Raw genomic sequence first — 24,321 nt, forward strand, 5'->3', positions numbered from 1 at the left:
ATGGAGAGCCAATGAGAGAGCGAGCGAGAGAGCGAGCGAGAGAGAGAGAGTGAGAGAGAGAGAGCGCGCGAGAGAGAGCGCGCGAGAGAGAGAGAGCGAGAGAGAGAGAGAGAGAGAGAGAGAGCGAGCGAGCGAGCGAGCGAGAGAGAGAGAGAGAGAGAGAACTCAGGTTCTGTTCTTCGAGTACCAGTAACTTTTGGCCTACTGGTATGAAATTAAACCTTAGTAGAACACTTACAAAATAATTACAGAAACGGATTTCCATAAAGCCATTTGAACTTTTATTAGATATTCTTGATATCCATCTTAAGGGTGAATTTAGTACACCCTTTCTCCTCATTGGTAATATAATATGGCGCAAAAGTGGAACAAATGTGTCTTTAACGTTCCTTTTGAAATTCTAGTGAACTATTATTTTTTTTTTTGCTTTTAAATGTCTTAAATTTGTTTATAAATTGAATTAAATGTTGACTTTTAATAATAGTATGTGAAACACTATGTGTATAAAATGCACCAAATACAAAAGTAAATAAAGCTGTAGTTTTGTACTAAATTGGTTTCCTGTGTCAAAAGTTGCTCATGTAGAGGAAAAAAAAACTTAACAAAGATACATAGTGTTAATTGTTTGCTATTTTACGATTGCCTTTCTCGTAAGGGCAAAGGACATAGTAGTTCATGGGTCTTAAACTGGATGTCAACGATTTGGAATAAACGCTCAAAAGGCTTTCCATAAAAGCGGCGGGGGAGAGAGCGAGCGAGCGAGCGAGGGAGCGAGCGAGCCCTTCCTTCCTCGTGACGTCAATGCATTCCGTCTCGCTCCCGCAGGCTCAATGGAGCGGTTATGTAACGTGTCTGTTTTCTCTCCAAATAGCAAAGCCTCCAGTAAACGGGGAACCAAGTTGAGCCACATTCCCGAGACACCTTTGGTAAAGGCCTGACACTGCAGGAAGGTTAAAGGGTTTAGGGCGAGGAATGAGTTTCCATTTATAATCCAACTCATTAGAAATGTGGAAACTTTGAGAAAAATCAAAACGTGGTCATAAAGTAATTTGTCCACAATAAACTAGTTTATCTATTCTAGTTTCCATGTTGAGAACTTGCTATGTTTAGTTGTACATGTCGTACACAAATTGTTACCGTTATGCATGGTTAGTCACGTGATTTGATTTTAATTCATTTGTAATAAAACATTGGTTTCATCTAGTGATGACCATTTCTTTCTCACTGGCGACTTCTAATTGCGCAAGCCCTTAAAACAGGGATGTCAAACCAGAGGTGGAATCGAACCCACACCTTCCTAACTGTGAGGCGGACGTGCTACCCAGTGCACCACCGACCCGCCCGCCTCGTACTTTAATTATCCAATAGTTTTTTGGAGACATATTGACTGTCAAAATTTTCTACTTCCAGGCTCTCAAAAGTAATAATTCTCTCATTCCTTGAGTCCTTATCAAAAGCAGACTGATTTATCATAGTGTCGAATCAAAATAAAACATTTGCCAACACTTGTTTTTACTTTGGAAAACAATGACCATCAATCGTTATAGTGTGATATTGCTTAACAGTTGTTTTGTGGTTTTAAAACAAGTAATTAAATTTAATCACTAAATAATACAAAATAAAATTCACTTGCTAGTTTTTACAGTGCATATACACGTAAACCTCTCATCAATTTCCACTCTTCAATTAAGCTTAAAATACATTTTTGGGGAATATGGGAAGAAGACAATTACTTAAGGACAGAGAGAACATGCATGCAAACTGTTCAACCTCTTATTTTATGCCACTATATTGTTGCATAAAACAGCTCAAACGAAAGTATTTGTCGCCATTGTACCAATTTGGTGCCATTTATTTTCTGCAAGTCTTTTAACAGGCAACTTTATTATTATTTTTGTACTGAAACACCTCATGAATAACAAGATTAAGTAACTAGTAACGAAAGTAAGATTTATAGTTTAAATTACTAAATACATTAATATATCATGATAAGCATGATGACAGAATATAAAAATACATATATAAATCTAAAAATACATTCATACGTACATCCTTAAAGACAAAATATTTTGAGTTCATATCTTGGCACAGACCTTCCTACATTAATATATCCTCATATGGCATTCATAATAAGCATGATGACAGAATGAAAATAAATATATAAATATAAAAATACATTCATACGTACATCCTTATTGACAAAATATTCTGAGTTGATATCTTGGCACACACCTTCCTGTGTGCAGTCTGCATCTTCTTTCTCCGCCTTATTGTGATCCCTCCCACATTCTCAATTATCTGAAAACTGTAAATTGCTCAAAAGTAAGATTGTGACTGCGAATTGTTTGTGTATAGATGATAGATCCAAACTTGATACTAAATCTTCCCGCTTTTGGTTCGCCGTGATGACAGTGTACACACATCAACCACACGATGGCGGTAGAGACTAAATGACTGAGCAGCCTTCAAAGTCCGCTGTCTTGCCTCGCTTGGGATCTTTTTTTAAATCCAATTGAGTCTTTTACATCATTAGGCATTAAACCATTGGTTTAACTCCTTCGAAGTAATTATGAACGTGGACTTATACGGGGTCATTCTGTTGCATTCAGCACATCTTCAATAAGTCTTACTGATTATGAATAAATATAAAGTAAATTAAATAAGCTCTTCATTAAATAGCTTAAAATAGTAATGGTGTTTAGCCTCATTGGTAATTTTTGTGTGTGTGTATTTCAAAATTATGCAATTTTATTAAAATCTTCACATTAAAAAATATAATGAATTTCATGTTGTAAATATGACGGTGTCACATTTAGTACTCGTTATGAGTTTGTTTTTAAATCCATTGATACTTTTACTATGCTTTACTAAAGCAAATTGGAAAAAAAAAAAGTCTGCATTGCTTTGCACATTATCAGGTTGTGTCTTACAGTAATAAAATATAAGCCTCACCTAATGAAACCAGAAAGGATGAACAATTTCCTGTAGCAAATACATTTGTCCTCATTTTACCACTGTTTGTGTGTTGTCAACATTTGTCCTAAATATCCTTTTACCAAATGCAATTGTGTTTTTTTGTCATGGTTGCGTTATTCTGATAAAGCAGCAAGAAATCAATAAAGGACGGTATGTGTTTGTCTGTGTGTGTGCGTGTGTTTTAAATTTATTTTCTGTTGCATTTAATTTTGTTGTTTTGTTTCATTTGATATTTTTGTGTCTTTTTTAATTTGCTGTTGTACTTAGGTTTTGTTATGCTTTTGTTGAGTTACTTTTGTTGTTGTATCTACTTATTATTGTTTTGAATAGTTATGATTGTTGTTTTTATTTGTAGTTGTTTTTAGATTAGTCTAGTTCATTTGTGTTATTTGTCTTTGTGTTTTGCACTTCAGGGCCAACATAGCATCCGATTAGTAATTAAGTATTTGGTTTGGTGGTATGCTGTGAAATTACATTGTTGATTGCGATTGATGTATCTTGGCTCAATAAAAGTGGTTTTCCAACTGGGGTCTCTGCTTGACACATTGCCCATGCATGTATTTTTGTCTGTGGGTGCTCTGGATTCATTCAACACTTGAATGGCGGACAAATTAAAAACTCCTTGAAGGGTGTGCATGGTTGTTAGTATGTGCCCTGGTGACCAGTCCATGCTGTCCCTAGCATCTCACCTCAAATTGCATTCCCTAGTGAGGATAGGTGGCGTCAAAATTGGATGGATGAAGAAAGTATTTTCAGAGCTTGTAGTCAATCAATCACAGTGAGTTAGAATTCCTTGACATAAAAGTCAATAAACATTGAACTATGTTCATACAGACTCTTTATAGATACTTTACTTTCTGATAAATATACAGAATAAAGTCGTTGATATTTTTTTTAACTTGTTTATACGAAAACAAACTTCAATTACTTAACAAACACGGATTGTGCTTAATTCAGTATATGATTTGTTTAAAAGTTGAAAATTAAACGTCTGAAATAAAAGTAAGTTCTCAAAAACGTATATGTACTTTGGATCTTCATGTGCCTAATTGGCAGTGCATATTCTCTCTCTTGACTTTTCTTGATTTTTTTTTTTCATGTTCCCTTTCAATTGAGGAACTGGATGTAAAAGTGGCCAAAGTCACAGTTACACTGAGCAGCTACCTGGCTTCAAAGGCCTTGAGCACAGAGACTGGACCAAGATGAAACAGTGAAGCTCACACATAAACAAACACACACAAAGCAGAGTGAGATGGGAGATAGAGGCCTTGTCCGACAGCTGAGATATAGCACAAAGGCCCTGGGGAGTTTCAGGGGAATTCCACTGAGGGAATTGGACATGTCTGATTTACACTAACACTTTGGCTAAACTTGCGATAAAAGTTCACAAAAGAAACATTGCTGGATCTGTCTTGATCCATCTTGCCCTCCATCAGTCTCCGTCTCTCTTTTGCTCTTGTTATTTTCTCCGTAACAAACTTGCAAATATCACATTATTGTGAAGCCGAGCATCATAATTTATGCTGCTATAGGAAATGAAAAAATACGTTTTTAGTACGAGCAAGGACGGAGAGGGGAGACGAGAGGAAGGAACACAAGAGGAGTGAAAGAGTTGAGAGACACTGAAAGAAAACATGTTCATTTTTTATCAGCCCTTTTCACCCAATGGGGAGTCGAGGAATGTAATGAAGAATCTGGCCAGAGATAAAGAGAGGAAAGTGGTTGGTACTGTACTGTACTAAGTATGCGTGTGCGATAATGTATATGACAATATTTTCGGGGATCAGTTTTGACACAGAGGCGAATACACTCAATGGACGCTATATTAGGTACACCTACACCCACCTTGAGATTTATTAAGAGGTGCATAAAAGCAATACAGATAACACTGTTTTGGTAGACAGTCAAAAAAATGTTTTTAAATAATTTGTCTTGTGACATTTACTGTGGTATCGACGTACAACTGCCTCTGGCTCACACCGTATTTAATTTATTTGTTCTATCGTACAGTAAAAGGGGTAAAATATTACATGCTCTATTATGCTGTATTATATTTCTACACCACTGCAAACATTTGTTAAATACAATCATCCCTAAAATTGTTCATGGGTATGAATAATTTTGGGCATGACTCAATAATGCTTATATGTCAATCAAAATGTATTTTCTTTGTAGAGATGGAATATTCGATACATCAAGTGTATTTAATGTAGTGTGCGGTTAGGGTAAATTAAATCAGAAGAAAATAATCTTTCTTTTAAGGTTTGTTGTCTTATAGGCAAAGTTGAAAAGAGTGTTGACAATGGTGCTGTTCAGCAGTTAGTTTGTGCACATTTCATGAATTGCTAATAGAAAATGACTTAAACCTGAATAAATAAGAATAATGGTGGATACAATGTAACAGCAAACATTTATACAGCGAGCTCATCATTATGAGTATAATATTTCACTGGCATTTACTTTTTACAGTTTAATTGTTATTACATGTCAAAGAAGAAACAAAAATAGTTCCAGGATACATTCAAAGACAACCCATCCTCCCACCTACCAAAAAGTCACATGTATCCCTCATGGAAAACTCAGTTCCCATGGCAAAGCAAAATTATTTACATCTTGACCGTGTCCTGGTCACAGAGCCAGTGTGACCCAACAGACATTTGAGAACATGCGGTGTGTAAAACAAAGGCCGAGTCCATTATTATTTACACCCCTACACGCAAGAGACGAAGGCAATGTTGACGCACGAGAGTTGAATAAAAAAAAAAAAAACATCACATGACTGAACACCTAACTACAATTTTTGTTGACATTGTGCAACCCAGACAAAACACTAAAATTACTGCTTGCCAAGTCAGATGCAAATGATCACATGACATTTCAGCTGGTTCACTTTTACAAACATGACCTTTGACATTTTTTTTACAGCATTGAAAAAGGTAAGAGCGCATAGCACTCTCCCTTATATTCCAGTGAATTAATCCTTGAAATAAAAATAAATAGTTTAATAGGTGATATTTACAAGAGTGGTGATGACACTAAACACTTTATTGTATTTGATTTGTTTCTGATATTGGGACAAATTACACCCTCAGATTACCACAAAATAATTTCTGTGACCATTTTGCCATGCAAAAATGTACAATGTACAAGAAATTATCCATGCCTTCTATCGTGACTTTAAATGAATTGATCTTGCAATCAATTTGAGTTGGTCCAGTATGAATAAATTGAATTAGCAATTACCCCCCCTAAAAACGGATGCCGAAATGTAAAATGACGCTGATGAGTGAGTTACTTTGGCAACAATTAGATTAGACGATGGAAGTTTGCTTGCTCGGGCTTAAATTATTTCTGTGAGGTGCAACTTATTTCACAATCATTAAATCAAATTTAATGCTCTTGGGGAGTATTCGGGTGAAAAGTGCGCTTTTATGGCTCCCAAGGTTTTTCGGTGAAATCTGATTAATTGCTCAGTGAGTCATGTTCAGATAGGGTTGAAGCTAATAATTTGAAGCTTCACCAGGGAGCACTCGGGTTACTTTAACCCTCTAAAGGAATGGGCACATGAATTTCATGAGAGGACACATATGCAAGAAGGAAAGAATGAAATGTCCTTGGGCAACCTCGGTTTCTGCTGCATTGATTTTGGCACACAAAAGTAACAATCAATCAGTCCGACGCTCTTGTTTTTGCGGCAGTGAGTGAACGTAGACTCAGATGGCCAGTTGGAGCTTGGTGAGGTTTCTCTGGTGCATGTTGTGGTGCCGCACCAACTCATCACTGCGGGCAAACTTCTTCTGACAGTTTGGCCAACGGCAGTTGAACGGCTTCTCGCCTGAAGGGTGAGTAGGAGACGTGCACATGGGAAAAAAGACGAGGGTTAGGAAAACAAAGTTTTCTTGAAATATCTTTTGTTATTTATCCATGCGTTAGTCTATGAATTTATTTGTTATGTCCAAATCATAATTTATTATATTCTATAAACATGAACATGGATGAGGTATAAAAGAAAAAAGAAAAGTTTACGCACTTGTTTTACCTGTATGAGTCCGGGTGTGTGTCTTAAGGTGGTCAGACCGAGAGAATTTTCTCTGACACGTCTCGCATTGGAAGGGTTTAACTCCTAAACACATGTACAATTTGCATGCACACAGATGGGAGTTTCACACACACAGACACGAGAAAAATATTCAGCACACACGCGCACAGAGAGAGGGACAGAAAAATAAAGTAGAGCGGAGACTTGCAGGAAAGGCAGTCCGAAGCTTTGCCAGTTTTTTTTGTAACTCCAGCCAAGATCAGGGTTACCCCAAACATTTGCCAAGAGCCGCAAACCGAAAAGTCGAAGGATACATGTTATATGTATATGTATGTGTGTGTGTGTGTGTGTGTGTGTGTGTGTGTGTGTGTGTGTGTTTGTGGGTGGGTGGGGGAGGGGGGAGTTGACATGTCTCACCCTAAACTCTCATGGGCAAAGGTATATGTATATACCTTTACACGATATGAGGGCCCAACCATTGAATCTAATCTTTACTGTGCAGATAACGGTGATAAAGATCCCATCTAGGATTTTCATGAAAAGTGGGGTGTGTCTGTGTGATTTTTTAATATTATTAATGTATATATATACATATATCAAGTTGCGCTCAATATGAAGTGCACTTTTTTTTCTTTCCTCACAATGGCTTTCGCAATTTTTGGTGATAAGTGAAACGCCCCTTGGTCCCCTTTCATATTTTACACCCCTGATATATATAATCTGGCAAAATCTGTGAATGGTTAAATTTGTGGGTGCCAAACTACAAATATTCATCCACTATAGTTTTGAATTGTAATATCACTATTCACCACTAGGTGACAGATATGGCTTAGTTGCACTTACACCACGTCTTATGCACTGTACAGCAACAAGAGTAGGCCTGATATTATTTGCAGATTTGGAGTATGGTTTAAATGACATGGTGCTGCAATCATTTTAAAGTTATTAGTGGGATATTTTTGGTGATAAAATGCAGATTTTTTTGTGCTTAATGTCAGTTTGCTGTTTAGCAGTTATGTGACATATTTGATATACAAGACAAATTTTTGGAATCAGAGCCTCACATTAAACAGTAATGCATCGCTTCTTCAGTGATTTTCTTTTTCTGAGAATGTATGGAAAATTCTTACTCATTGGATATTAACAATAGTAATGCCATGCTCAATACGCTTCCTGAAGCAATTGCTGCTGTCGTTAGAACAGTGCTATCAAGTGACAAAAAAAGTACGAAGAAGATTTATGGGGGGCATACAAAGAGCCGCTTTTTGGAATATGCTGCGGGCCGGTAAAAAATAAGCTGCGGGGAAGGATATGGCCTCTGGGTGGGACTTTCAACATGTCTGATCTTAGGAGACCATTTGGACAAACCTGTGCAATTTACACATCATGGCCATCATGCAAACAAGAAGGTTGGAGAAAATGAGAAGAACAAAGAGAAAAAAATGAAAATCAGGCAATAATCAAACCTGTGTGCCTCCTTTGGTGTCTTTTGAGCTGGTCAGAGCGAGAGAAGCCCCGACCACATTCTGCAACGTCACAGTGGTAAGGTTTCTCCCCTAGACGCAGACAAAGAAAGGGTATTTTCCCTGAACTTGTCTGTTTGGCAATCAATAACAGAAGCAATACACTCCTCAATGCCAGATGTTGTTTGCTTTAAGAACAGGACAGCAAAGAAGAGCGTCCGTGTGCAGTGATAGACAAAGATGAGAAAACAAGTAATGGCAAGGAGCTTTAAATTTAATATTTTGCAATGGAGGATAGCATTGCACACATATGTGTCTTGGCTTGCTTGTATAATATTGTACATTTAAAAAAACAATAAAGCATTTGATTATAAAAAAAAAAAATGGGCATGAAATTTTAAAGGCAAGTGTGTAATTTTATATGCTTCTTGCTAAAATTGTATGACAGTTCTAATTCAAGTCAACTTTATTATGCTACCATAACTTTAATTTGTAATATGTACTGTATAATGTTAAATATAAAAATCCGATTTTTGATGGCAAATTATTTTTAGGAATAGATAACAAACCCAATACAATCAATCACCTTTTAAACTCATAGGGTTGTGCTTTTAACTTTTTACCACTTTGTTGTAAAAATAAAAAAACGAAAGCAATGAAGGATATACACATGAATATTTTCATACTCTTTCATCTTTTTTCCCCCCTGCCCATAATTCACAACTACTAAATTGCAAGCACTATATTAGTTTGAACTTGCTTGTAGTTCACCGAGTTATTTTGCTTTAATAAAGTGTGTGTGTGGGAGAGGGGTCTGATAAAACAAAAAAAAAAGGCACAAAGAAGTAACAATGCACTCTTGTATTCACCTGTGTGTTTGCGACCGTGCATCTGCAGATGAGACAGTTTAAAGTAGCGCTTGTTGCATCCTGGGTGTGGACACATGAATGGACGTTTCTCGCTGCTCTCTGATCGAACTATTGCTGGACCAATGCTGGGAACCCGCCTTACATCCTGCATGCACACACACACACCCATTAACAAAACAAATGAAATATTTCATGCCTGTAAAATATAATCCATAGACATTTTGATTTATATTTATTCCATTCAGTTAATAAGACTAATCATGTAATTTAATCAACCTTGCTCTTTTGGATCATTAAAATAAAGTGGTCATATTCTTTCTTTATTTTCATTTGCTAATAATTAGCTGTAAGGTGACCCCGATTTGACTGCAGCCCATTGGGAGCTGTTAGTCACGCCTTTTCGACAGAGCGCCCCATTAGAACCCTGCTGCTCACTGCAAATGCCCTGTGGAAGAGAATCACGGCAAATACTAAGAACACAATAAGAGTTCAACAACAATCAGGAAAATAAAGCGAGACCTTATCTTTATACGATTTGAAGGAATTTGAACTATTTTCTCTATCTCCTTTGTGAAACTTGTGATTGTTACATTTGTAACATACCCTTGTTAATTTCCTTTTCTGCCTCTAAATGTTTCCCCCATTGAAATTTTCACATCAACAGGTGACCTTCAAGCATGAAGAATGATTCCATTAACTTTGATGCACTTGGCCTGCTTTAAAACACCTCTTTGTCATTCTTCACCAGACCAAGCACACGTAGGGTATGAAGCGAATCAAACAACGACTGAAGTCAAACTGGTGGATTCCTGTAAGACTGATCGCACCATCTTCACAGTCTTTTTTGCAGCACGTTCAAGATACTGGACCGCATTGTGTAGTCAGTCCAAACAAAAATGGGCCTGCTCAGCTCCTTCTGACCAGTTTGACTGCCAGAAGTAACCAACTTGGTAAAAAACAAAACGTATTTAAATTATTAATACATACATTAATAATACACTGATCATCAGCTGATTATGTTCCAAGAAACCCAATTCACTATTTTCTGAAATGAAAACATGCATGAAGCCCCACTGGTACGTTAGCCCAAAATACACGAGTATGCATCTTGACCATTGTGTATGTATGCGAAACCAGGGAAGCAAGCTCAAATACAAAAAGGCAAACTTTTTGTTGTGGTCAACACACAGACACCGTCCTACTCTGAGAAAAAATTCAGAAAAGTAATTTACGTCTTCACAGTCAGCACCAGTGTCAGTCAGGATGGAAACATTCCGTACCTGGTTGACGTGGGTCTGAGATGGACTGGTGGGGATAAACAGGTTTGTTTTAGCAGACTAAACACAATTCTTTAGAATCTATGTGTAAATGTGGTAGTAGTCGGAGGTATTCAGTTGACTTATGTTCTTTTGTTGAATGAATCTTCACAGATTGGAAATAATTGCCTGCAAGCAAAGATTGAGCCGTACGGTCCGTATCAGAAACGGGGGGAGGACCAGTTATACATTCTTGCATTCCTGCGATGCTTCTTTGTCTGTACTGTGGAAACTGTAAATTGCATGATAAAAACGGTGTTATGGCCAAATCTCAACCCGTGGCTATTGCAAGATTGCACAAAATCCAGAGAGTGAATCAAAATGATGTGGAGGGTGACGGTGATTCCAAAAGATGAACTAGTAAACCAGATAGCGACTTACAGTTAACATCACTTCTAGAGTAGGACTCTTCTGGGAGGATAGAGTAGCACCAAGAGATTCAGATGGCAGATGATCATTTGTAGACTTTAGGTTCATATTCACCTTCACTGATCTTCAAACTCAATACGATGCGAGCCGAGCTATATCATTCATACGGAATCAGTTTTTATAAAATCCAGTCTCCCAACATTCTAAATAGTTGAAAAAGGTCAGCTACTCCACTTGACTCATTCTAGACTTGTTCGGAATTCTTGAGAGGGAATCTAAACAGGGGATTACTAAATCTCTCAAAGAAAAATGTATAGCTCATCACAAAGTCAAAAACAAGAGACATCATAAAGCATCTTGCACCGAGATCATAACAAGCGTCAAAGGTCCCTATTTTGGTAAACTGGCAACCATTTGCTTGTCACAAAAAACGGGCGTAAATTCAGCATCACCCCCAACTTATCCACAATTTGGTGACAGAAAGGAGACGGCGCTCGGCACGAAGTCAGGCACATCATTTTTTGTGGCAATCATGTTTGTGAATTTGGTAGACGAGCTACACTGCACTGGACATTCCTGCCACAGTCATCACATCTGCCAATTTGGTGAAAAAAAAGTAAGCTAGATTTAAACTACCTAGAACATGAAAATGAAAGCATTAAATGCTTAGTCCACAGACAGACATACCTGTATTCCTCTGAAGACGCCATGTGTGTGTATGCGGTACTGTGTGCTGCAGCTGTACACCATGGGCGCGCTTGGGTCACTGTCGTAGCCCCCTGCATGACTAACAACACAAAGAGCAGAGACAAGTTGCTGTTTGGAGAAATTTACTTGGGCCAAATGAGGTAAAAATGTGAAGTAGACAAACAGTACACAACATGAGTGCACAACATTTGTGTCTGCCTTCTATGATCCCCTGAGAGAATAAGGTAGAAAAAACAAGGTTGAAAAAACAAGGTTGAAAAAACCGACATAAAACTTTTGCAAGATCTCACCATTCTTTGATATATTCTGGACCCAACAATTTATTCACAGAATTAAGCATACAATAGAAAGACAGACAATAATGGCCCTCAAATTTAGAATAGATACCACATATCATTACATGAACAAAAACTGCCTTACTTGAGCCATCACCGAACCGTTTTGGTGTTTCAGTGAGACTAGGGAGTATTCGGGACGAGGGGCTAAGTTGTCACGGCGTTTATGTTTCTGGTTAGGTCACCTGGGAAAGTAAATCCGATGTGAGGGACCAGACAAAGCATGTCTGAGAAAATGATGAATAAAATGATCAAAAATGTTTTTGCTGGGCGTTACGGTGAAAGTTTTCTTTTACATTCCCCCTGTGCCCCTGATGATTTAGTGGCTGAAAGTAAACTACACATTAGACCATCTGAAAGCAGGTCTAAGTTGTGGCACAGGTGGTGTAATACAATTTTGGCAAGTTGCTGTCAGACAGATTCTGACCACTGTGAATATGCGTGCTGGAAGTCCTAATATTTCATTCATCTTTATAATAATTTCAAAATCACCCCCATGAGCCATTGTCCAAGTGCCCACTTCACAGCGACGATCTGTGATCGCACTGACCATCTTAACGTCATCAGCAAATGGAGATTTTTTTTGTAATTCCTTGTAAATGTACTTTACATGCATCAATCTTCTGCATGGACTCCAGCGAGTTAGTTTCTACATGCTTCTGCCATGTAGACATGTCGTGTGCCTCTACGGCGCTAAATTTATAAGGAACGAAAGTAGCCACTCTATTTCTATTGACGGCTGTGTTCACTCCCACGACGACACAAATGGCAATTTTAAAAAATAGACAAAACTCCATCCATGCACACAGTTCCGTTGGGTATCAAAATAGGGCCCTACATCTCTTGGCTGGACAAAGTGGCAGAGGAAAGAAGTTGGATAAGTCTGGGATCATCCTGTCTCTGGATAACCGTGTGGAGGAGTAGAACAACACTTAACATTGTGAGACACATCTGCAAGAGTAACCTTCAACATCTTCTGATAACATCCACTGAGAAACGTGTGTGTATATATCCCTCTATGTGTAAGCAAGTGGAATCTTGTTGCTACATCTGCCGGACAATGAATGTCACCATCTTAATAATTAAACTATCCATTGTGATTGAATCTTTTTGCTAAAGGTGGTGTAAACTATTGTCACTATTGAAATACAACGACAGAACAGTGTTTCAGGTATCCAGTACAATAACAGAAGAGAAATGTTTCATCAACCAAAATATGGCCATTAAAATATTCCAAACAACTCTCTGTATATATATATAGTTTGACATTACTGCAAATTACAACCACCAAAAGCACACAGATTGCAAAGTCAATTTAAAGCAATTAACAAGGTCTTTATGATGATGGAACTTGGGGTCCATGTCTTGAATTTAAACTCATTGCAACAGCTTATGTAACAACATAAATCTACAATATGCTACACAACAACCCGCCTAATGTTTCATGCACGTACACATTGAGAAAATCACAAGCAGCTTGTCTGTGTTTGTGTGACCTAAACTAAAACTATGCTTAACTCCCCAATGCTTCCTCTTCCTCCTTAGCCCCAACCAGTTTCTCTTTATCTCATTCTCTTCCAATGACTCCCACCTCTTCCTCGCTCTCATCTCTTCCTATTCAACCTTACTCCCCCATGCCTCTGTATCCCCCATTGATAGAGCGGCACGAATGAAAAGCCGCATACAAGACATTTTAATCTAACTTTTATCCTCAACCCTATTTGACGCATACACATACTTTTCGAAACTAACTTTTCATGCACGTACACAACTTTATAAGAAGCATTCCCATATGTAACCCGCATTTGTTAATTTACTATGGTTGGATGCCTGCTGATTCGAAAGCATTTGCAGGTCATGATGACACTGCAGTAGCACAATGTGGAAGGACTTTTGAACTACATTTTGTTATATACATATTTTTCTTACATACTTTGTTTCTACTTGTATATTTGGGTTTGTCCACGAAGAGAGGACATAGATGTAGTAGCCTTTCAAAAACAGATCTAATAAGTTAGTGGTTTGTTTGTGTGTCAGAGTTTCCTTGATGAAACAGGAGAAAAGAAAGGCAACAAACCTGAATATACAACTAGGAGCGGAACTTGAACACAAAGCAAATGGGCAACGCTATCTGGCTTGTTCACAATGTAGAACAAACAAACAATTCAAACAACAACTGTCAGACAACAACACAAGCTTAATACAGAGTCCATGCCTTGGCCAAAGTTTTTGTGATTGTGAATATTGAACAGGTTTGACGTTTACAATTGTGAGCACCCAATTTTTATTCGGAGCAGAAATTACCGAAGGACAAACTGGTTTGGTGTACACGTCCCTTTGTTTTTCACCTGCTGAATCGTTGAAGCCGACAGTGGATGGAACAAAAAAAAATGCAGAATTGAGCTAAAATATATAAAATGAGCTCAACTGAATTAGAATTAAAATTAGTATTGGGCATGGTTGCCACTGGATGACTTACAATTGTTTTAAAGTGCTCAAGACTAAAGTGTTTTGCTTCTGGCATGTCAGCATGAAACATAGTGTAATGGCATCATGTAATCCAACACTCAAGTGAGAATGATCTATGTTTAAAACACATTTCAGAGACTGTGAAAAGGTTATAATAGTTTTGGATTATTACCATTTATAATGTTTTTTTTAATTTATTTCATCTAGACTTTCTTTATTCAGTTTTAATTTGTTCTTAGAGCATGTTTGTTAGTTTTTAGAAGTTTTTTTAATTCTTTATTTTATTTTTGTAATTGTTTCTATTATTTTAAGTATTGATTTTAGCAAATTAGCTTTAATATTTGTTTTAGTTTTTAGTAGTATAGAGTATTCGTTGATTGCAAGATAAAATAAAAATAGTCACTATACAACTATAGTGTAATGGAATATGATAAATTACAATTTTGAACTTCCTTCTGTACGGATTTGCAATAATAATACAAATATAAATGATACAAAATAAACACATATAAATGCACATATTAATTGACAAAGGTTAAAAAAGGCCATTTTGGATATAATTATTTCAGTTAGTTTTGTAAACGTGACATGTATTTTCAGTTTTTATTCCATTAACATGTGCATCCATCCATCAATTTTCAGAACCGCTCATCCTCAACGGCCATGGGCACGCTAGAGACTATCCCAGCAGTTTGTGGGCAGTACGCAGGGGAAACCCTGAACTGGTTTGCCACACGTAGAAAAAACAAGCATTCACGCTCACACCCACGGACAATTTGGACCGCTCAAGTGCGCTTTGAAATGTTGGAGGAAACCGGAGTAACCGAAGAAACCCACACAGCCACGAAGAGAACATGCAAACGTCGCACAGGAAGGCCGGAGCCAAAATTGAACCCAGCCCTCCGGACTCTGAGGTGAATTTGCTTACCAGTACCACCATTCCACTTAATAATGTGTTTTCAATTTTATCTTAGGTATATTGTCAGTTTTCATCACCATGGCGGTTATAAAATGGCTTTTGTCAATGATGTTACAGCTAAATGGAATGGAACAAGAAAAGGATGAGATAATGTATGGAACCTGGATTGACTTTACAGATTCCGACCAAGTAAAATTATTCTACAAAATAGTTTGCATCCCTTAAAATAATTTTCTAGATATTCCAGACCTGTTATTCACCCAAAAATTGCAATATGTGAGATCAATATTATTAATGTTATTAACTATGACACAAAACATATTTTAATTTGTTTTTCAGTCAATTAATTTGTAGCTAGACCGAGGTTCCAGACTGATATAACCACTTTGAAGCAGCAGCCACAGAACTAACGCATTAAATCTTAAAGGTAAACAGAGCTGCAGCATTAGCACAGCTCCTGATAATAATGTTATAAAAATGTTTTCGCTGTGTGGTTTGGGGTATTTGTGCTTAGTGATGTCTCACACTACACTGCTACATTAACTGAGGCTTGGTGATTAAATGTTGCCTTTACAAATGATAATGCAAAGACATTTTTGTGGGAATTTGCTTTATGCGTAGTTGGGTATGTAGAAGTCAGGGGCAACAAGATTTGGTTAAATTAGCCAATGGTGTCATACAAATAAAAGCAGTGCAGTATTGAGTTTTTTGGTGTTCACATTTTGGGCCCTGATCTGATTGCTACATTAAACAAGAAGTTGGTCAACAGATTACATGACTATGATTGACATTTTATTTTCTATTAATTGACTTGTTTCTTGTCATGGACAAATTCCATCATCAGTACAATATATATTTTAAAAATGATCGATATGGTATTAGGCAATGTATATCCATCCATCCATCCATCCATTAATTGTCCATACTGCTTAGCCCCACTATGTTGCCAGTGATCTGGAGCCTTTCCCAGCTGACTTTGGAGAAGCCAAAACCAGAAGAAGAAACAAACATAACATGCACGCAAACCTGAACTCAAATTCCCATCCACAGTACTGTGAGCCATATCCGCTAACCGTTCCTCCACTAATATACTAAACCAACATTGCCATATGCACGTTACCTTCCTGCAGACACCACAAAGTTAGTAGTCCTCTTTCATTTCTGCCCCTAAATATTCTCTTTTTTAAAAAGTGCACCCAACTGGCTGCGTCTTCGTAAAGATAGCGATGGATGAGTTCCTACCTCTTCATGGTGGATGCCAGTGTATTGACAGGGTTCCAAGCCACACACTCCAACTGAGAGGTCATTTGATATACATTTTCACCACTGTGGAGGACAAACAAGATGTAGAAAATAAAACTCATGAGCTGAGTGTCGTGTCCCCTTGTGATGTTATGTAGTTCCATCTTGTCCCCAGAGGGAACACTGGTGACAAATGACAACACACACACACACACGCACAATTTGAGGTTAAAGAAGAAACAAATACTGCTCAAGACAATTGAACTCACCAGCAACATGAATGAAACAAAAGCCAAGAGGCATGCCCGTGACCTTTCATGCTCACGTTTATGTACAACACACACATGCTGGATTTACAGCCTCCTATATACGCCACCTACAGTCTGCAAACAATCTGGAGAGACGAGTGGGAGTGATACCCTGCTCAAAACACAGATACTATTTAGTGGGGCCTCACAAACAGCACAGTTGTAGTTGACATCGAGGCTGGACACAAGATTCAACAATGCAACCGAAGAATTAATTATTTCATGAAAAGGAATAACGTCCAAAGGTTGGTGTGTAACCTAAATCTTGTTTTATTTCATCTGATATCCTCATTCTTGCTATCAATCTATTTCCCAACTTTTACAGAGCTATTTTACATCAACCCACAAAAAAATGTCTCCCCCTCAAACAAAATTATTCCAAAAAGTATTATTTCTGAAGCAATGATGAATCATTCATATTTTGATTTACTCACAACTCTGCTTAGTATGAAATTTAGGCCCTCTTTGTTGAACAAAAGCTAATGCTTATAAATGGCAACATGGAAAAATAGGTTAATTGCATCTTCTGCCATCCAACGAAAGGGCAAGTAATTGCTCTGTATTTACAGCCCCACATAAAATCAAACTAATACAACATCAGCATGTTTTATTTCATGTGGATCAAGTGAGCCAACTTGACAACATGCCAATTAAACACAGTGCAACTTGTACCAGGCTCTGAGATTAGACAACCACATCAACCCATATGTGTTTGCATGTTCCTGTGGAAGAGAATATGAACTTGGAGGTCTGCTGGTCGTCTTTGTCATAAACACAAGCCGTAGTTTCCCAGCAAACACACGCACACGCAGACCTGTGGCATTCACAGAGACTCTACTGCTGCTCGGTAGTCTCGAAGGAAAACACTATTATAAAATGTGAAGGATTTTTTTTTAGGAAACAACAACATGCGCAAACTGGTAAACATCTAATCCTGCATTTATGAAGTGTCCCCATAAGTAATGAGCTGCCAGTCGATCATTTGTAATTGTAATTGATTGCATCATTTCCATAGTACATATGGGAGCATGGTGGTGCACTGGTTAGCATGTCCACCTCACAGTTCAGAGGTGTAGGGTTCGATTCTGTTTCTGGCCTTCCTGTGTGGAGTTTGCATGTTCTCCCTGTGCCTGTGTGGGTTTCCTCTGGGTACTCCAGTTTCCTTCCACATCCCCAAGACATGCAGTTTATCACTCCAATTTGTTCACGTGTGATAGTTGAAGAATTCAATGAGTTGTACTTATTTAGTGCTAGTGAACTGAGACAAACTCTAGATGTTGTATATCTATGATTTTAGCAACTAGCTATCTTACAATAATACAATAACGGATGCAGATGCTAGTGGTTGGTGACAATGCAAAGTGAGATTTTACTTTAGGTAAGCCATTTAGAATGAAAACAACAACAATTCCATTGTTTGAACAAAATTGACGCAATGTGTCTGTTGATAATCTTAATAGGTTTCCAAATAATTGAATCGCCCAATTATAAGAGTGAATCCAGATCCACAGCAAATTTATCAACCTCTGTCATAGTTTGGAAAAGTTTGAATTCACACATCAGAAAGACTTTTCAAACACATCCATCATATGTCTAGACATGCATACACAAACATCAGGAAAGGAAATTGAACCACATCGAGAGGAAAGCTTCAATGGCACAGAGACCTGTCCTGAAGGTGAACATCCTGTTCAAACGGCATCCTGTCATCGTTCACTGAATTACAGTGAAACAATAGTTGCAAAACATTCCCACCTTTTAATTGCTGTTGTATCATAAAAATAGATTTTGCCTGTGGGGGTCAGCATCATGACACCATATGTAATCAATGTGTATGTACCTGTTGTAAGGATTCCTCAGCAGCAGAGCCTGACTGCCGGTACAGCTGTCCGAAGGGTTGTGGCATCCATACATCGAAGGGGGCATAGGATACTGTTGCTCTGCTACAAATATACACAAAAATATACACGTACATACAAACATGTACATAATGAGGCACACACAGACATATTGTATACTGCATGCGATTGTTTCTGTCAGCATCCACGTAATTGTTAACCTGTTTTCAAGCTCACGTGTCTCGTATAATGCAATGCTAAACATCAGCATAGACTTCAGAATTTTATTCATGCCGTGACCAAGAAATGTACCCGTATTTCAAATCAAAATTTAAATGAATTAAAATGCCATTATTGCATTCCAGCGCCACAATAAATGTTTAATCGGGGGGTGGGGGGGGCACTTGTATGAAAACGTAGTAAACAGAGAGAATGAAATACATAAAAATAAAATAAAATAGTTATAGAGTGAAGTAACTCAGTTACTTTTAAAAGCAAATCACCCATAAAATGATGAAGCTACTTTTTCAAGGTAATTGTTATGACACTATTTGCACAATAAAATGAAGAATTACTGGGGGATACCTCATATCTTGAAAAACCTTCAAATTGAGGCACTGGAAAATCAAGATACGTCTTGGCATAACTACATAAAAGCATGTATTCAGAAAAAAGAAAAATCTGACAATAATTCCAAAATAATAATCAGCCTCAACTCTTGTGTTGAGAAAAGAAGAACATGAGATAGCAAGAAGAAAAATACACAGCAAAAGAAATGTGAAGTAAGCTCACATCGGAGGTCACCATTTAGCAAAGTTAAGGTACAGGCTGCAGTGCTGTGGCAGAACTCGAATGTGCATAGACGTTTTCACTATAGCATCCTTCATATTGAAAAATACCCATCCAATTTAATAAAGGTGTTATAATTAAAACAATTTGACCCAGGAAGGGATTTTTTTTTTTACTTGTATAGGAATATTTGATTCAAAAAGCTTACAAATGAAGTTAAGTTATGGATTGCTTTCCACTGTGGAGCTCCCAGGGTCAATGGAAAGCAAGGATGGGTTTCAAGTTCCATTATGTTAGTCTTCTTTAAGGCCTTTTCTATTCATCCCCCTTTTCCAATCTTCATCCCCAAATCTCCGTTTTTTTCCCTGGGTTTGCTACTCGAGAGTGAACTGCTCCCTTGACAGTTCCTTGCATTCCAATTTCTCTCCCACCTCCAAAAATGCTGCCTATATCTGCTGCAAAGATGTCCCAGAATTTATTGGAACAATAACACAACACAAAAAAAAAAACTATTTTCACTGATCACCACTAACACACGGCGAGTATTTTTAGCGGGATGGGTAGGTGGATGAAAGAGTGGATGAGAAGAGAAGCCCAGGGAGTTTTTGGAGTCAGGATGTGGCTGATTTATTCTTCTGACATACCAGGTCAACACGTAGACGTCAGAAGACGTCCCCACTGTGAGGTCAGCGGTCGTGCACCCACTCGCGAGACATAAATACATATTCAGCTAAATCTGTTCGAGTCTCCTGAGGTTGTGACGCATTGATTTCGTGCGATGTTACATCATATCAAACATACCGATGGAATTCTGATGACTTAGAGTATCTTCGTGTTTGAAGGAGTGGTTGGAGAACTGCGAGCTTGGGTGAGTTGGAGTGTGACCGTAATTGCTGGCGCCATCGAACGCGACTGTGCTGTAACCTGCAATACACAAACACAAAATTCAACTTTAATGAACACATGAATGTGTTTTATATTTCAAAAATGAAATCACCATTATCATGTTGTTGCTGTCTTCAAACACAATATTATTATTAGCATCATCACTATTTAGTTGTCAAATCTGTCATCAAATAAACACACTTAAACACACGCTGAATCAATGTCTGACACTCAGATGTGATTCATGACATGACTGACTAAATGGCAGAACTCAACCCCATAAATCACACACGCAAGACACACACACACACGCATGCACGTACGCACGCACACACGCACTAACACACCGAGTTAAGTTTAAATGCAATGTAGCTCGATAAATTGAGCGGGAATGGAAAAACAAAACTATTATTTTCTATTTCCTTTGTATGTTCCTGTATTGATGAGTGTGTATGTTTTTTCCATGTGAAATTGAATTTCTCTTTTAATTTGAAAATCCTTTGATATGCTTAATTACCCACCAAACCGTGAATGACATATTGTCCATCTAGATGGAACTAGGCACAGCCATGGGTGCTTCTTCACAAGGTAGAAGTTTTCGCGGTGACGCCTCGGTCCCTGAGTGACCCTGCCCCGCTATCAGCTCTACTGTGTGACCTGAGTCTTGCTCTTAGTTTGTTTGCCTGTGCTTGTCCAGCCACAGCGGGTACCAGATAAACCAGGTCAGAGGTCAGCTCAGTGCTTTGATTATAATGTTATTCCTAAATTATCTGCTTGATAAGCATGTTATTGCTAATTAATCTACTGGGCACGGATAAACAGTTCTATTATCCTGCATGAACGCAACCGAATGTGATCCTCATTGTTGACATTTGACTTATTGTCTCTTTGAGCCCATGATTTAAAAACCATTTTGAAATCTAAAATGATAATGTGGTCACTAAATAAAATCCAGTTGATTTAGTGTACAGTAAGATAAAAGGCATCAAAAGTGATCATTTAAATGGACTGATAAATTAATATTGTTATCATAAGCCACAAAAATGGTCTCAAAGTCCCACAATGATTGCGATTAAATTCAAATGATTCTTTAAAGCTAATTTTCTATGCTTGTGCGGAAGAAATAGCTTGAGAAAACATTCGCTATCTTTCACTACGTTATTCAAATTGCTTGCACATAAATGATAATCATTTGATGTAAAGTACAGGAAAATTTTAAATTTCAAGCTGTGAATTACTGCATTTTATTTTATGCTCGAGTAATTGTGTTTATTGGGATCCTTCATTTGACTGATTACTGTTCGTTTGACATTTTATAGATTTCTCAGTTTCAATTTAATTTAAATCAAAATACTCCCTCGTAGAATTGAATCAGAAGCGACATCCATTTTAGTGTGCAATGCAATGCTCAATAAAACATAGTTGTATTTTTAAACAATAAAAAAAATCTCATTTAGATAATGAAAAACAGTATCAGACACTAAAATGTACATTCATGCATGTTAAAGAATTTAGGGTCAAAATAATGTCAGAGCATCAGATCCAATTATTCCATGTCTTTCCTGGTGCTGACATTCATAACTCATGAACTTCATCAGACACATTTGCAAAATCAAACAAGATGCAATAAATATACTGTATCACATATTCTGCCGTTACAAAATGAATAACGCTCAGCGTTTACTATCACTGTCCGAGAGGTTCTTATCGAACCAAATACTTTTATTGCGGTTGTAATTTCAGTTAAATACAATTCTCTCATACAGTCGTTTAATAGAGTAACTGGTTTCAGCCCGATGCAGTGCAGCTCTCCAGTAATGACCTCTTTGACAAATGAATGGAAAATAAGCATTGCATTTTTGGACACAACTTTTAGTGATGGAATCGTGTAGGTATTTGTTATTGTGCAGTTCCACATTAAAAGAAACAGAAGCCTTTTGTTTCAAATTCTATCATGTCAGTTGTGTTGCTAAATGATGTATCCATGTAATCTTTATATATTGTATACTCCTTCCCAATAAATGTTTTTTTTTTTTTCTTTTAACTTTTAACTCCTACTTGATTAAGAATAGTACACCGCTTATACCGTGGCGCGTACATGAACTTTAAACTGCAAAAATCAACTGTCAAAAGTTATTTGTAGAAATGTGTGAGTTTCATTCTATTTCTTCACAATCTTGCTTCTCATAGACTCTAGAAAGTCAGTGACATATTGAGGGATTGAAGTGAACAAGGAATTGGAGGCCGTGAAGGCGACAGTTCAACATAGGTCATAGGTCACACAGATGTTATGTTAAGAGAATGAGCAACACATGAAGACAATCTGTATAGAGCAAGTAACACACGTGCAAATATACATGTAAAAAAATAGAGTGTACTGTAGAGCATGTACCTGTCTGGTTGCGGGCGGCGGGCTGTGTGTCCATGCAGTTGGTCAGGTATGGTGGGTTACTAAACATCCTGCTGGGGGGTTGGTGATGATGCGGGGCACCGACTGAAGGTGGCTGGCCGGAGGGGGCCGGTGCAGGAGGGGGTCCTCCGAAGGCGGCCCCGTATCGACAGGCCCCCGTGCCCGTGAACTGCCCCGAGAAGTGGACGGTGAAGGCGCTGAGGCCGCAGTGAGGATCCGAGTCCAGGTGGTGGGGGTCGCTCGCGCTCCCCCAGCTGGGCTCCTGCTTGATGAAGGAGTGCGGCCCGAGGGACGTGTGAGGGGGTCCCAGAGATGAGTAAGGGGAGGTGGCAGTGTGGAAGTCCAGGACGGGAGCCCACTGTGGGGCCGTGCTGACTGGTAGAGCCGGGCAGCTTGGACTGGGCCCGGCTGGGACGGGAGGTAGCAGGGAGTTCAGGTCACGTACATCTGAACCCATTGTGGTCCAAAATTAACAAAATAAATAAATAAAAGGATGGAAGTTGCTTCCTTATCGATTAAAAAGCCTCACTGCCTTCTCGCACCCAAAGATCCACCTTGTTGCATAGAAGTCTAGCCAAAGTCTGGCTCAGTTGAAGCCCGTGGTTTTTTTGAAAATAGCACACACTCTGCGGAAACTCCTCAAGTTCATGGTGATGGTCAACTTTACGACGTTGAAAAGAAAAACAGAAGAGCACAACCGGCTGGGGTCTTTGCTTTGCCGTAGAGGAGTGTTGGGTCCATTCAAGAAGCACAGAGGTTGTCTTCTCTAATAGTGATCTCTGTGAATGGAGGAAGAGGAGTGGACCAGTGAGGAGGAGTAGCCCTCTTTACCCTCCATGCTCTCCATCTGTGAGTATGTGTAGGCGGAGTCAAGAGGTGACACTATATTTATACACCAATGTATTTTCTTTGAGTCATTTATTTTATGCAGACAAACATTAAAAAAATGCATTATGACAAGTTGAGTTTATTTTCTTAAATAACGTAACATCACAAGCGAGATGAACATAAGATACATACAATTATATTTTGAATCAATCTACAAAAATATTGTGTATATTTCATGATACGTTTGCAGTAAAATAAAATGATGTTAAAATATATTGTCCCTACATTATATTTTGTCTTAATACTTGAAAGATTGTTTACATACTTATGTAAAATGTATGGCCAACTATAATATTATGAAGAATATGCATTTTCAATATTTATTGTACAGTGTTACTTCAACATGAAATGATCTGTATTCTGGTTTAAAGTATTTGGTTTGATAATCATTTGAACCATGTTGATTAAGAGATGGGGCCTCCCAGAATGAATGTCACCACTATGATAAAATAAATACATAATAATAAAAATAATACATAATACACTGACTGAAAAAAA

At 37.9% G+C, this 24,321-nt stretch overlaps 1 protein-coding gene across 3 annotated transcripts; it reads right to left on the bottom strand.

Moving 5' to 3' along the window:
- Positions 1-5,431: 5,431 nt before the first annotated feature.
- Positions 5,432-23,747, bottom strand: wt1a (WT1 transcription factor a). 3 transcript variants are annotated; one of them, XM_085913802.1, is made up of 9 exons: positions 22,918-23,745; positions 20,442-20,564; positions 18,854-18,956; positions 16,706-16,789; positions 11,720-11,819; positions 9,348-9,492; positions 8,482-8,571; positions 7,007-7,099; positions 5,432-6,811 (listed from the first exon to the last, which is right to left on the bottom strand). In XM_085913802.1, the coding sequence occupies exons 1-9, from the start codon at positions 23,390-23,392 to the stop codon at positions 6,690-6,692; spliced, it is 1,335 nt and encodes a 444-aa protein (XP_085769928.1). In that variant the 5' UTR covers positions 23,393-23,745; the 3' UTR covers positions 5,432-6,689. The 3 variants fall into 3 exon arrangements, with proteins under 3 accessions (XP_085769928.1, XP_085769927.1, XP_085769926.1); XM_085913801.1 differs by lacking the exon at positions 16,706-16,789 and having other exon boundaries at positions 7,016-7,099; positions 22,918-23,747; XM_085913800.1 differs by lacking the exon at positions 16,706-16,789.
- Between the last annotated feature and the right edge of the window lie 574 nt (positions 23,748-24,321).

The sequence above is a fragment of the Syngnathus leptorhynchus genome, chromosome 6, assembly GCF_054491065.1.
Source record: "Syngnathus leptorhynchus isolate UIUO chromosome 6, UIUO_Slep, whole genome shotgun sequence".
Classification (NCBI taxonomy): domain Eukaryota; kingdom Metazoa; phylum Chordata; class Actinopteri; order Syngnathiformes; family Syngnathidae; genus Syngnathus; species Syngnathus leptorhynchus.